Source organism: Necator americanus, chromosome IV, assembly GCF_031761385.1.
Source record: "Necator americanus strain Aroian chromosome IV, whole genome shotgun sequence".
NCBI classification, from domain to species: Eukaryota; Metazoa; Nematoda; class Chromadorea; order Rhabditida; family Ancylostomatidae; genus Necator; species Necator americanus.
In genome coordinates this window covers 6,648,393-6,663,268 of record NC_087374.1, presented here as the reverse complement: position 1 = coordinate 6,663,268, position 14,876 = coordinate 6,648,393, and the positions used below count along the sequence as shown (strand labels likewise).

The 14,876-nt window shown below is 41.3% G+C and overlaps 2 protein-coding genes across 4 annotated transcripts; one reads left to right on the top strand and one right to left on the bottom strand.

The window, feature by feature from the left end:
- Positions 1-207: 207 nt before the first annotated feature.
- RB195_000530 (uncharacterized protein) lies at positions 208-7,474 on the top strand (the record flags this gene model as incomplete). Of its 2 annotated transcripts, XM_064196930.1 has the most annotated exons (6): positions 208-266; positions 1,344-1,354; positions 3,400-3,482; positions 4,613-4,675; positions 5,818-5,916; positions 7,355-7,474. In XM_064196930.1, 6 exons carry the CDS (start codon positions 208-210, stop codon positions 7,472-7,474), a joined length of 435 nt encoding a protein of 144 aa, XP_064052810.1. The 2 variants fall into 2 exon arrangements, with proteins under 2 accessions (XP_064052810.1, XP_064052811.1); XM_064196929.1 differs by lacking the exons at positions 208-266; positions 1,344-1,354 and having other exon boundaries at positions 3,450-3,482.
- A 1,398-nt stretch (positions 7,475-8,872) lies between these two features.
- RB195_000529 (uncharacterized protein) lies at positions 8,873-14,766 on the bottom strand (the record flags this gene model as incomplete). Of its 2 annotated transcripts, XM_064196927.1 has the most annotated exons (6): positions 8,873-8,927; positions 10,503-10,562; positions 11,918-11,985; positions 12,052-12,129; positions 13,079-13,204; positions 14,725-14,766. In XM_064196927.1, the coding sequence occupies 6 exons, from the start codon at positions 14,764-14,766 to the stop codon at positions 8,873-8,875; spliced, it is 429 nt and encodes a 142-aa protein (XP_064052808.1). The 2 variants fall into 2 exon arrangements, with proteins under 2 accessions (XP_064052808.1, XP_064052809.1); XM_064196928.1 differs by lacking the exon at positions 13,079-13,204.
- Between the last annotated feature and the right edge of the window lie 110 nt (positions 14,767-14,876).

Sequence of the window (14,876 nt, the reverse complement as noted above, 5' to 3'; positions counted from 1 at the left end):
AGAACAGTAATGAATGAGAAATCGTTCGGATCAGATTATTCAGGAAGTTGTAACGGATTCGTTTGTTTACAAGGTTTAATCGTTCACATGGCAGTCAGATTTGAAAGAATCCTTTTAAAAATCCTAATAATACAATGAAAAAGTTGGGTTTCACCCAACGGCGGAGAGACGGCTGTTGGCCTGTTGCCTGGGGAACCTAATTCAGCTATGCCCGATCCAGTTGGCAGCATGTTGCGAAATTCCCGGAACCTCTCTTACTCACCATGGTTAGATTTTGAACGCTTGGATTAGCGCTCACACGAGGATGATGGTGTTAGAACAAATTTGCGAGAAAAAACCGTATTTTTCCTCCAGCTGTACGTTCCTTGGCAAAGCTGAATTTCGAATATAGTTTTGTTTTATTCCACTAAAGTTTCACTCTCCATTACATTTCAAAAGCGCTCACTCGTCAAGTGCTCACTTCCAGGACGAGAGCAAATCTTACGAGTTATAGTTCTAACATTTATTTATTTATTTATTTATTACGCTCAATGGTGTGCCAAAAAGGATGTGGCATAGACAAATGCAAAACAAATACATAGTGAAAAGACCAGAAAAAAAAGAATACTGCGAGCAGGATAAGTTCCATGCAAGATTCCGCTTTACTTTACTAATTTAGTAGTAACATGAAGAGCGGCCAATCAATCACATCAATATATAGTCGGGTCAAAACGACATGAAACACAATATAATATAAGAATATAATATAGTAATTTGCGCCAAACCTTTAAAAATCTAAAAAAATGAACCGTGAAGAGAAGCGCCGGTGTTGACTATTATTACTACTCAAAAAATTCCATGTTTGCGTTGTTTTGTCTACGGACCACTGAAGATCATCGATAGGTCATCCATTGATAATCCATTGAAACGATTTCGTTCAAAAGCAGTTCCATCGATGGTGTGTGCTAGATGGTTCTTTCAATTTCATTCATTCTTGTTCAGAGTTCAAGTAGTAATAACATGAAGGAAATAATAACAATTCTTCTTCTGCAGTTTTGTAATTTGAAAAAATAATGGAGGGTAGGTTTCAAGGTAAGCTTTTTCGTCTTCGTTAACAGAATTCCCTCTGTGATCAAATTTTCGGGATTTTATTCACCTAGATCTTCCATACGTACAAAATCCGAATGCTTTTCCGAAAGTAGAGAAAATCAATTCAGAACAATCAGTACTGAAACAAATACTCATTTCATCGACATAGGTATTACGCTACTTCCTTTCAAAACCGATAGAGAATACACCTTACGTTTATTTTTCTGGAATCTTGAATGATTTTCCATCGTGCTTGTGCCTTCATTCTTCCGAAGCGCTCCTCTAGGTTGGTCTTGTTTTTCAACGGAGGTTTATCGATGTGTATGGTCTCCAGTCCTATAATTCTGTAGTGTATCAACATCCGGAGAATGTTAGGAATCGCATCTTGCGGAAGTTCCGCAGCCTCAGATAATGACTTGCTTGCAGGCAGGCTTACATGTTCCAACCTGTTCCTGCTTGTTTGGGACAGATGTATCAGGTGAGAACTTTACAAGTATAGATCAGGGAACCCCTCCCGAGCATACGACGGACGGAGCTTGCAGGGGAACCTGATGTATACTTGTAAAGTTCCTACCTGACATCTCCCAAACAAGTAAGAACATGCTAGAACATGTAAGCCTACAAGAAAGTGATTGTCTGGAGTTGCGGAACTTCCGCGAGGTGCGATTCCATGCTTCTCCAACATCCTACCAATTATTGTTAACTAATGAATTTCCCCATCTTTCGAGATAGTCTTCCTTTAAGGCGCAACCTTAACGGAAGACTATCACGAAACTGAGCTAATTGGAAGACCTTTGAGAAAATGTAGAGTTAAGGGTTTAGATTACGGAAGCGGCTCCACTCAATTCCCTCTAATCCTCCTGGAAAAACAGTGCAGGAATGATGTTTGTTTCTATGAGATACGTTAGAATGCGCCCCTTCTACACGCTCCGGTTCCCCCAGCCAGCCCATTCATTCGTTTTACTTGAATATGATGGCATGGGGAACTCATTGATCTTCGGCCGCTCGCTAGTGGGCGCAGCGCGTGCACAGAGCTGGAGCGTTTTCACGTCCCACGTAGAAACAAGTGCCGTTTTCCATGTCGTTTTTTAGGACGATCAGGGGGAACTGGGCGGGGCCATTCTCATATTCTTATCTATTTCTTTTCCTATTTCTTTCCCTCTATATATTCTAACAGATTTCCCGACTTCGTCCGTTTCGTGATACGCTGCCTTTAATAGACAATAGACGTTTCGGAACGATGACCGATAATTACTTGATACTTACGTGATTATCATATGTTGGTCTTCATTTCAGCAGCGAAATCAAAAAAGAGAGCTTGACGAAAGCATGATAGATGACTAAGAAAAATCCCACTGTAGTTTAACAGCGCACTGAATAGTGCACTCACACTCCTTTTTCCTTCACTAACCACACCGAACGCGCATCATGACCGTCCCGTTAGAGGCATCACCCCACTAATCTGTGGTGGTACGGATTTCAGGTGGAATATTCGTATACGGGATAGTAGGTTATGGAGAAGGGGGTGATTCCGTCTGTTTCTTCCTAACTTCTATTTAAGAATTCCCTAGAATCTAAAACTGATAAAGCCATTTTTTCCTAAAAGTTCCTGGATTGGTAGTATTTTAATCAGAACCGGTACTCGTGAACAAAGATGCAAAAACTGAGTGGGCCTAGTCTGCAGTGCTTACTGCAACATACACTATGCGCACAAATTCTTTTAAGGCATCTGAGGTGGCATGGATTTCAGGTGGAATATTCGTATACAGGATAGCAGGTTATGGAGAAGGAGGTGATTCCGTCCATTTCTTCCTAACTGCCGTAAAAAACGGCCCGGAAGATACAGCTTCTGGCGTTCTGGCGCACTATTTTCTACAAGGATTTCAACTGGAGCGCGCCAGCTTAGTGCACGCGCCGCATCTTCCGGGCCGTTTTTTACGGCAATTAGGGAGAAATGGACGGAATCACTCCCTTCTCCATAATCTACGATCCCGTATACGAATACTCCACCTGAAATTCGCACCACCTCAGATTCGTGTGGTGATGCCTTAAAAGAATTTGTGCGCATAGTGTAGGTTGTAGTGAGCACTGCAGACTATGTAGGCCCACCAGTTCCTGCATCTTTGCTCACGAGTAGCGGTTCTGATCAAAATACTACCAATCCAGGGGAAATTTTAGGAAAAAATGGCTTCATTAGTTTTAGATTCTAGGGAATTTTTAAGTAGCATAAGAACTCCACAGAACTATAGATGTTCACATTAGTTTTTTTTTTTTTTGTTTTGTTACAAAATTTCGCATAAAGTTTTCTTACCGTGAAAGCAATTATTTTAGCTTTGGACCGATATCATCACCATACTCGTTTACGCATCACTAGAAATCACATGAGCATCGTTAGCACCGCTAAAGTCACAAATGCAAGTTCAACTATTTGTTTATTCCTTGTGAAGTAGCAAATATTGTGAGTGCCTACTCAAGAGTAAAATTTGGCTGTAATATCATACTCTTCCATTTTCGGAGTGATGATTGCTCTCAGGATGAAATGTTGTCATCACCTCATCGAGGCATTATTCTAAACGCTCAAAAGGGTACCTAGAGAATTTCGTTATGATTAATTGACGAACTGAGTCTAAGAACAACAGCTGTGGTTTGAACGCGAACCGTGCGTACTTCACCGTTTGAAGTGGTAACTGTTGTATGGCAAATGGCTCAAATGGCTTATAGAAGCCAACCACCTAAGATAACGTTGCGATCAAATCACTGTAATTTTTCCCACTTACACCCATGATCTAAGGTCCTTGTCACAGATAAATCTGTCTTTCTTCATCATCATATCTTGGACCAACTGATATAGCCTGTAGGGCGGCAGCGGCACCCAACCGCGCTCTTTTTTCTGGAAGCTCCATCTTCTTTTTTTCTGAGTAGCTTTAGCCTACATGACATAGGTCTTTAAGGCTAATGCTTAGGTTTTAGAGCGCCGACTGACTTAGTTCACTTCCGGAAATTAGAGTGTGGTTGAGTGCCCCTCCCCCACCAACTATGCTCCACCCCGTACTTTAATGTTTCTAACTCCCTACACCTACTGAATAGGTGTATTATATCACTAAAAAAATACATGTTCATAGTAGTCCAAACAAAAGTTTATTAAATTTTTTGTAAATTACACAACAGTTTCATTTTATTCGTATAAATATGTATTATACATGCAATGGTATATACGCTTTCACTGCGTTATGCTGCTCTCATTCTTATTTTATTAAAAAGACCGATCTTTTTAAAGTTTTCTGTGAGCAGCGTGGCGCAGTGGAAGCGTGCTGGGCCCATAATCCAGAGGTCGGTGGATCGAAACCACTCGCTGCTAACCATTTTGTAATCATCATCATGCCGCTAGATATTTCCCTAGGAGATATCTACGTACACAACGTGATCAGATTGCATCTATTTACATATACGTAACTGGTTACACTTGTTTGTCAGCATGTATACATTGGACGTATGTCTGCATATGTCAATTCCCTACTTACAAACTTTTTACTTTTATTTTCAGTCCACTTCGAACAAAAGCAGAAAATCAAAATCACTGAAGAAAAGGGATACTTGTATATCTAAAGTGAGAGTTTGAAATTTGTTACTATCCATTTTTATACCATAAAGGATAAAGTTTAAAGTTTCTGGCGTTAATCAATCCGCTTGGGATGCGCCCCCACGTTCACTTCAATTCAGAATCGTTTGAGGTTTACGAACGTGTATCTGGCCTATACAAGATCGGTGGCTAGCGATGTGTCAAGTCAGCTTTTATCCCCCAGACAAGTCTGGTACCAATTTATCGACCCCGGAGGATGAAAGCTGGGAGCGGCGGATTCGAACCTCCGATCGATTGTGCAGGAAGCGGAACCTCTAACCGCTACACTACACCCGCCCCTTTTATACCATATATTCATATATTTTAAATAAATCACTAGGAACAATGGGGTGTACGCATTGAATCGTAGAAAACAATCTGGAGATTCTTGAACGCCATCGTTAAAATGATTTAATTTCGTTCAAATTTAATTTCACTATTCAGAAAAAAAAACACTTTAAAATTAACACCTTAACCATGTATTAATTATAGAAGTCCTAGCTAATGAAGTTGTTAAAATTTCCTCAATTTCTCACAGCTCTGATCATACCTTCTATTGTATATCGATTGTTTCATTGGAGGTCAAATTCATTTTATATTTAGCGAAGCTAGTGAGATGACCAATACTTTTTCTCTTTCCCACTGCTTCAGTCAATACGACTTCTGTCCTTGATTTTTTTCATTGATACGAAGCTCGGACGTGAGTTCTAGGTGGTGCCTTGGCTTCAAGCATCTTCTGGTGAATTTCTAACTCCCGACTCTTCTTGCTCCTCGGAGATGTATAGATGAATACCTTAACTGCATTTTTCTTTGATGTTCGTCACTTTCGACAATCATCTGAGCATCGGGAGAATCGGCTATCGAAGCGAGCAAAAGTCGATGATTGTATAACGGCTTCGTTTTTTTTTTTCTTTTGAATTTTAAAGCTCTTTCCTTTCTAATAACGAGAAAAGTCCTCTTCCAATAAACTGATTTTCGAAACATTGCAAAGAATCGGAAATAACGTTTCAAAAAAACTTTCCACTGACACGGGTGTTTTACTATGTCTCAATGCAACGTGTGATTCCTGCGATAAAAACCTTTTAAAAAAATGAAAGCGTTATTGCAGTAAATCTTGCAAAAAATTTCAGGCTTCATTTGCGAGAATTTTACGAAACGTCAGCTGCAGGGAAAGAGCACCGTCAAGAAAATTAAGATGGAGTAAACATGCAGAATGGGCTTTACAAATTGTAAAGTTATTGTTTTATTTTGTTTTTACTTCTTCGCCATGTTTTTGGTCCCTAAAACGTATCACTTCAAAAAAGCTGGAACGTTAACGAAGAAAGTATTGAAAGATTTATGTTACAATGTAATAGAATCCATTTGGTCGGGAATATCGACAGGAATATACATTCCCTGCAGCTCTCCTAAGATGATACTGTTTACATCATATTAAGAGCAGCGTATCACGAAATTGACGTAGTGTGAAATCTAATGGAAAACATGAAGTTCCGCTTGCAGATTACGAATATGAAGGTGACCTCGCTCAATTCCTGATAATCGTAATGAAAAATGGCGTGGGAAACGCATTTGTTCCTACAAGGTACGTGAAAACGCTCCACGCCTACCGATGTGCTGCATTCACGAGCGAGCGGGCAAAGACCAACAAGGTCTTCTCATTGATTTTCTAGCCTATTCAGGTAAAACCAGTGAAAGGACCGCTGAGGAAGCTGGAGCGCGTACAAGAGTGCGCGTTTCAACGTTCTCTCGTAGGAAGAAATGCAGTTTCCATGTCCTTTTTCAGGATGATTAGAGAAGATTGAGTGGACCCATGCGGATACTCGTAATCTTCATCCCGAACTCATTTCCATTAAGTTTCCACACTACGACAATTTCATGATACGCTGCCTTTAAGTGCGCGAACCTGACAATCGTGTCCATCTCTATTCGCAAAGATCGAACGTTACTTGTCAAAGCAATTTAAAGGCATCACCCAAGGAATCTGGGGTGGTACTGTTTTTAGGTGGGTTATGCCTATCCGGGGTCGCAGATTGTGTGGAAGAGAGTGATTCCGTCCGTTTCTCCATGTATTAGTGGAAACGGACGACCCCGGAATGCTGTTTCTCATGACGGCTTAGGTTGCAATGCGCAAGGATTGGGCTCCGCCCAACGCAGCCCCGCCCGCGATTCTTCGAAAACCCATTTGGACGAAGCGCAGGCAGTGGGCAGCGCAAGGGTGGCGCGATTCAATTGAGGAGGTCGTCTGAGGTGGTGCAGATTTTAGGTGGAGTATTCGTATACGGGTTAGTAGATTATGGAGAGGGGTGTGGTTCTGTCCATTTCTTCCTAATTGCCGTAAAAAATGGCCCGGAAGATGCGGCGCCGCACAAGGCTGGCGCGCTCCAGTCGAATTCCCTGTAGAAAATAGTGCGCCAGAACGACTGAAGCCGTATCTTCCGGGCCGTTTTTTTACGGCAATTAGGAAGAAATGGACGGACTCACCCCCCTCACCATAGTCTCCCATCCCGTATACGAATACTCCACCTGAAATCCGTACCTCAGATTCGTGGAGTGGTGCCTTTAAAGAGGAATATAAAGCAAAGCATAATATATTGTTTACGCTCTTCATCAGAAATACATCACAACATTACTAGAAACTGTTCATGAAGCTCTATATTTCCATTTCAGGTAGCTGAAAGGTACCTGAATGAAGTGCTTAATAAGACAAGTCTAATCGCACGGATAAACAGGCGAATAACTGTCAAAGTTTCAGACATTACTTCGTTCTACATAGCCACAACTAATTGATTCTTTGTGTGTGTGATTTCTTACATAGATTTCAAAATATCTCACTTTCTTTGCACGATTTCTAAAGTTATTACCTACTGCTTATTGACGTGCGTGCGTGGAAAAATAAACATGCTTTATGAAACGTCATGTTTACAAAAGTATTTCAGATACAAGTGCAGTCCTGTCTCCAGCACCGTTTACAGCTATGGTGTTACATAAATATCATCAACCGCTTAAAGACATCACCCCACGAATCTGGCGTGGTATGGATTTTCGTTGGAGTATACCTATATTGGGTGGTAAATTATGAATACCGGCGTTGTCCCGCTCATTTCTTCCTGTATACGTGTAAATAAACGGCTCAGGAACGCTGTTTCTTACGACGTCCTCTATTGCAACGCGCAATCATTGCGCCCCACCCCGGCCTGCGATTCGTGGAAAAACCATTCGGACCCCCCGATGGGCAATTCATTTCATTCGACGAGTTGCAGGCGGGGGCGGGGCGAATGGGTGGCGCGTTTCAATAGAGGACGTCGTGAAGAACCGCATTCCGAAGCTGTCTTTTCACAGTGATGCAAGGAGAGATGAGCGGAACCACCCCTGTATCAATCTACGACCCGGTATAGGTGTACCCTAACAAAATTCCGTACCACGCTTGTTTCGTGTGGTGATGCCTTTGAATGGCGCGCACCTTTGCATAAAGTACATTCGATAACGTATGTATACGTCATAACCGCTGAAGGAGTTAAGCCATGTTCAGTCCCAACACTGATTTCTAAGGCGCTTCTCGTTCTACTCAACTTTGAGAGTTATGTAACCACACTTTGAGAACCTACTCTGCCAGTTTTGCAGTGCCCATTTCTACCTCTTCCCTCTCTGTGTTCCTATCAACTAAATTGACAAGACGTCTTGCTAATTCAGGAACAGTGCAAAGTGAATGAAAGTGCATCGGAAAGTTGTAGGCGCTTTCATATAGTACGTTCTAGGGCCCTTATTAACGAATGCACAAACGCTGACACGAAAATGTGAAATGAGTGAGCATTCTGAGCGGAACTTTATTTTGAAGTGGATTTGAATGTTCCAACTACCATTGACATGTCCTTGTCATCAATTCCGGGCTATCTGGTGTGCAATACAAGTATACGACACAGCAGACACCCAGAAACATTTACTTGCGTTCCGCGAGAATCCCAAAGCTTTTGTATCCAGGTCAAGACGACTTGAGTGGAATTGCGTGATGACAAAGCAATACCCTCATTTGTCCCGATCGGACTGAGGAGAGATGAGTAAAGGTCTCCATTCCTTTCTATCGTCATATCACCAACAACATTACATAAAGCCAGAAATCGTTTTATTTAAGCGTACATTGCTTTTGAAAATCTGGATTCTTTTGATGCCGAATTTTACTCATATATTTCATCGAGGTCGACCACCTTTCGCACTACGCTCGACGACTAACGATTTCACTCCTCTGAAAAAAAATCGTGTAGACTATGCCATATGCATATGATGTGACAAATTAGATTGTAGCAGGACAATAAAGAAAGCTCTCATTTATACGAATGATAAATGTAGTAAAGAATGTCTTCAGCAAATGTTTGGCTGTTTTTTTTTTGTGCACCCCCTCCCCAGAAGGATTTCCGGATTAGGGTTAACATCGAAACTTTAAACTAACCGAAATGTGACTGTAGACAGGTGCTCGGTCAATCACTCAGAAATAACATAAACTATTAGGTTTCTTATGTTGGAGATAGTAACATTTAGTTACAATGGATTATGTGGTTACATGGGTAATTTAGGTGTGGTGATGTGGTGAGCATAGTTCACTTTAGAAGAAGTAAAAGAATTAAATTATTGTTCTCAAAGTTGTAACGAATGACACTTCCATGGCATTTTTGAGGAAAAGGAAAAGATAAGAAAGTGGGAAACAAAGACAACACTTCCTACAAACGCTTACATGCAGAAGATGAGAAAATAATGTATCTACTATTCCTTATTTTCCTTGTAGATGCTTAAAGATAGCGTTTTATGAAATTGACATGGTACGGGAACCCCAAGGAGGACGTGGAGTTCGGATTGTCTTAAAGAAAAGAGCGTGGTCCCGCCCTTCCCTTCTAATTGTCGTAAAAAAAAAGTCCGGAAGACAGCGTTTTCCACAAAATCAGTTGCACGCTTCGCGTCCGCGAGCGTGGAAAATTAATGAGGTCTTCTCATCAGCTCATTCAAGTAAAACCAAGGAATAGGCTCCTGTTAGGAGCGGACGATGTACGAGGATGCGCGTTCTAACGTACCTAGTAGGAATAAACGCCGTTTTTCAGGAAGATTAGGCGGATTGAGTGGGGACACGCGCATACTCGTAATCTATACCCGAACTCTATGCCTTCCACCAGGTTTTCGCACAACGTCGGTTTCGTTCCCACGCCGTTTCGTATGACGACTAGGGGGAATTAAGCGGAACCATGCACGTTTCCGCAATCTACAGTCCGAACTCTGCATTTTCCTAGAGATTTCCGTAAGGCATCAATTTCGTAAAACGCTGCCTCTAACGCTTACGGATAAAGTGATCTCGAATCGTATTTTTTTCCGTATTCCTGTTTGTTGGACGTGGAACAAACGGTTGCTTTTGAGCAATGGCATTCAACTTCAATTAGAATGGGAATTAGAACAAAGCACCAGTAGTTTTGTAACACTATTTGTCTTCTCTATAAGGGATTTTGTACTATTTATAAGAGAGGTGAAAGAATGTTGACAAAACAGTAACCAGCACTACTTAAAATGTGCGATACAAGCTTTATAATCCTCGCATTAGCGTATTTTGAGTAGGAATACTTCCGCTTAGCCGTCTGTGGGCTACTTTTTTCTTTTAACAATAACACCTTATGGATTACTGCACGCAATGTAGGTCCATTAAAACAAACGAATCCAACCAAACAAATTAGACATGATGTATTTCCTATACAGTATAAAATTCAGAAACAACTTGGGTAGGATATTGTGTCTTTGGTTACATATTTCAAAAGAGCCACGTTTGAAAAAAAGAACCAACTTGAGAGTATCATCCAATGGGTCTTTCGGAGGCGGTGCCACAGGCACGTTCGGTGGCGGTCTGCAAGAAACCATAAAGACCGTTGCGAACTACTTCCAAAAAATCAACATTTTTATGGGAAAATTCCACTTTTTCACAGAACTAAAGGAATTTTATGAAATCTTAGATAAGGTGAAATCGGCTAATTCCGTTGCTCTCTAGATCTATGTAAATGATAATTTGTTCCCGTCGAAATCAACCAATATAATTTTTCTTTATACTTGGTATTCCAGTGAACTCCCTGGATACGTTGAGCACGAACGAAATAAACATTTTAGACTGAAACATGCTCAGTAGAAAAGGATAGTATCGGAGCTTCTGGAGCCGTCTTTTGGAGGCTATAAAACTCTCAGGCTTCCTCGTGCAGTAGTGAAGGTGTTCAACGAGCCGATCGTATTCCTCGTCGATGCTGTTCACCACGGATTACTTCCGAAACGCCGGTTAGTAACGACTTCTGGGACTTCGTTCTCTGAACTTCGAGGCCTTCCTTTCTCTTCGCTTGAAGGAAAATTATTTCTTGAATGAGGCGATGGTATCCCGCATAGAACTGTGGTACAACATCCGTCAGGCAAAACAACAGGCATACTGGTGGACCGTGTTCGATACTACCTTAGACAGCGAAACAGACGTGGCTATAAACGGAGGAAGTAAAAATGAAGGGACGTGATAGGAAACGCCTCTATCACGCCTTTCCCAGCAATAAGAGGCCAGAAATATGGCAACTTCACAGGAATCAAAAAAGAATTTCATTAGCGAAAATAGAAGACTTTAGATGGGCCAGAAAAACGTGCTTAAACAATGCCGGTAACTACAGCCTCAGTGGGCAAGTTCCGTTTAGCTCGATAGCTTCACGAACAAAGAAATGAATCATGCAAATAATTAAAACTCAAAAAACATGACATTCGCCTTTGCCGATATTCAACCTTTTCCTCTCATTGCCTCGTTCCTGATCATCAATCGCTTCAGTGCTAATGAACGTATTGTTCCGTCCCTTATTTGGATGAATGTCTCGGAAGTTAAGCTGCTCCGTCAACTTTGAAATGTAGGAAGAGTGATCACCGCAGCCATCTGCGCAGTGATACGAGTTAATTATCCAAGTTTGAGACGCGACTTTTGGCTTTTGAGGGTTTATGGAGATCCACATCCGAATTTTGTAATTTTTTCTCCTAAATTTTGTGCTTTTATGTTATGCTGCCAATGAGTCATGCAAATAGTTAAAACTCAAAAAACAAATCTTCTGGCTGCTGTCTTCAGGAGATCACGAGACCTTTGGATAATACTTATTGTACTTATTACTGACACAACAGAAATATTTAGGTGCATAGATGTTTTTGTAGAATTTACTACACATGTGACTTTTTTAAGTGGTTTCTCACCTTGGATTATGCCATAGTTTACATCTACTGTGCGGCGCTTCTTTTGAAGCATCTTTCGTGAGCACAATCTGAGAAAGTTGTCAATGAGTAAAACAATTATTTAAAATTGGTAGTGTCAAAGAAAAAAACCTTACACCTTCTTTAAAATCATTCTTCTTTTTAACTCTTCTGCAGAATACTGACAAAGAGGCCATTACTGGTAGCTGGATAATCTTTTGAAAAAGTAAAGATGAACCGTAAGCATATGTTCTGGGCCGCTGTTTTCAAAGCTCATACTATCAAGTTCAGTTTCGTGTTCAGAAGAAAACACAATGAAAACAATGAGCAACCGATGGCAACTTTGAACAAAAAAACTTAGCTACTGAACGAGATAGTATCAGTATACATTCAGGTTGAACCAATCCACCTGTAGTGGAGCATAAGCAGTTGTAGTGCGTAATGGTGGGAAATTTGCTAAGCTCCGCAGTCCAATTGAAGCTAGCGAGAATTCGACGGCGAGTGCAGCCGCTTACCCCCTTGTAACGCAAGTCAGGTCGTTGATACCCGATTGTACTGCTGGAGATGTCTGATGTTTACAGAAGTGGATGACGAGAAAACATTCCTATACACTACTTAAGATCTTGTGTATGTAGTAGATAGCATTTAACGAAATTTTGGCTCAGAAGTAGTTTATTACTTAAGGCAGCGGTACCAAACATTAAAGTCAGTTGCGCTGAAGTTATCTTAGTGATGCTAGGGAGACTTCAAAAAACAGGGTCATGGTCGTGGTCAGACCCGAGTTCTTCAATGAAAAACGTGTCAGCTGGATTATAGTGGACAAAAGATACAGAAAACCAAAGATGGTCGTAAAATACGCATCTTCACACTCTTTGCACTTCATTGTTGATGCGACTTCACATTTTGTTCGTAAAGCTGTTGTAATTTGTTCACATATAAGAACTGCATATCGATGAAAAGAAGTTAGTTTTTAAGGAACGAGAAAGGCTTTTCGACTGCTTTGTAAAGATGTGCGTTTGCAAATATTATAGAGAACGCAACGAGACGAGAATGCAGAGACGTTGGAATGTTCAGACCCCCGGATCCCCCTCACCATGATGTGATTACAGTCGGTTACTCGCGAGAATACGTGGCGCAGATTCATGTGGCGGATAGGAGGCTGACCTGAAGGCTGAAGGCTGAAGGGACCCTGTCTCCGCTCTGAGAAGCAAGTCGTTTAAGAGAGGGACTCTTTGTTTCTGCTGTGCCAGGATTCGCTTGTAATGTAGATGCATACTGCATGCCAAAAACCTGCAATCAAGTGACTAAGAGATGCACGAGAGGCGGGAGGTTTGGGGTCATCTTCAACACACAAGTACCACTTGTTCACTCAGCGAGAACGAAACGCTCTGCTACAGAACTCATAGAACTAGAGCTCAGCAACTTCTCCACAAGTTTTGAATTTAACCCCGGACATAGTAAAAGAAGAGAAGAAGAAGAAGCGCTAGAAAAGGCGAAGTTGCTGAAAAGGTAGAGTGTTAGCACGAAGATTTATATATTTAAGGCACGTACGGTTGCATCGGAAGGGGTCATTGAAGAACTGATGAGGCAAGCCTGGAAGATTAGTTACAATCAGTACGAATATGACAGTGAACATCGACGGTTTCAAACGACCCGAAGTGGACGTCTACGGATGATTAGATACGGATCAATACCAGCTCTTTAAATCTTTTGGTCTTTGCGTCCCAACATCAAGCTACAAAGAGGAAATCAAAGCTTCCTCTATGAACGATAGAGCCGTACCTTATACAAGGTCATTGTTAGTGACTTCAATTCCAGAACTGAGTCTAGATGAAAGCCTAAGGAACTTCTCATCGGAACCCACTGCCTACAATGAAATAAGCAGAGTGAGGGGCTTTATGAGTTTATTAAGGTCTCAAAAACCATCCGTGAAAGATCGCAATTTCGAAATCCCTCCTCTTGTAAAACGTTGGACAGTTGGACGTTGGAGAAGGGTATCATTAGAAAACAGACGTCATCGTAAGTGAAAGGTTGTGCCAGACAAATGTTGCTCTCTCCTTAACGAAATATTTTTCAGCATCAGTTATACTCAAGCCATGTTTGTCGGAACATGAAGAACGACCTCACCCATGAACTAGGCAAGAAGAGAAGAGCGGATTGGGCAGTGTACAAGAGCATCGAAGATATACTAAACACCCGACTCCGCGCTCACCTCTTTAACACCCCAAAACTTCCTGGTTTGACCTATGCCTTGGAAACTTGAACACTTCGTTAGCAAGGAGAAAATGCAGTCAACGTCATTGAAGGCTCATACAAAAGAGTGAAGCTAGGAGTCTTCCTTCACACAAGTGATACAAGTAGTTCGAAGCTCTGTTCTACGTTAGTGATGGATAGTTAGAGGATCGCCCCATTCGCAAGGGAAACTGAAATAAGGTAGGTCTCACACGTGATGCTTTTCAACGACAGAACGATGAACTAGAGCCATAGAGCGTCCCATTGGATATTAACGATAAAGACCGGCGACACGATACTCAGACTACATTGAAAAGTCGTTTGAAGAAGTGTCTTTTACGAACAGAGAAACATCTGGGGTACTCTTTTACACAATTGGAAAGGACGACCACTTATTCAATTCGAAGGACAACGGGAGTCAAGGTAACACAGGTATGCGGAGATACATGTCGTACAAGAAAATCCTAATGTTGTTCAGATTTTGTGGTGCATTCACCTTCTCTCTACCGCTTTTCCCTAGTAAAAATTCTGCACCAAATTATCAGTTTGTTACAAGCATGTATCATAAGAAAGCTCACCAGAACTATATAACTGCTAATGCCTGCTACCGAGAAAGGCATTATGGCTCATCCCATCATATGATCAGTAATAAGACTGACTTTATCTTAATCAGTTGTTTGTTATGCTTCTCTCGAAAGTTTGTTTTCATGATCAAGATTGTACTGTCGGC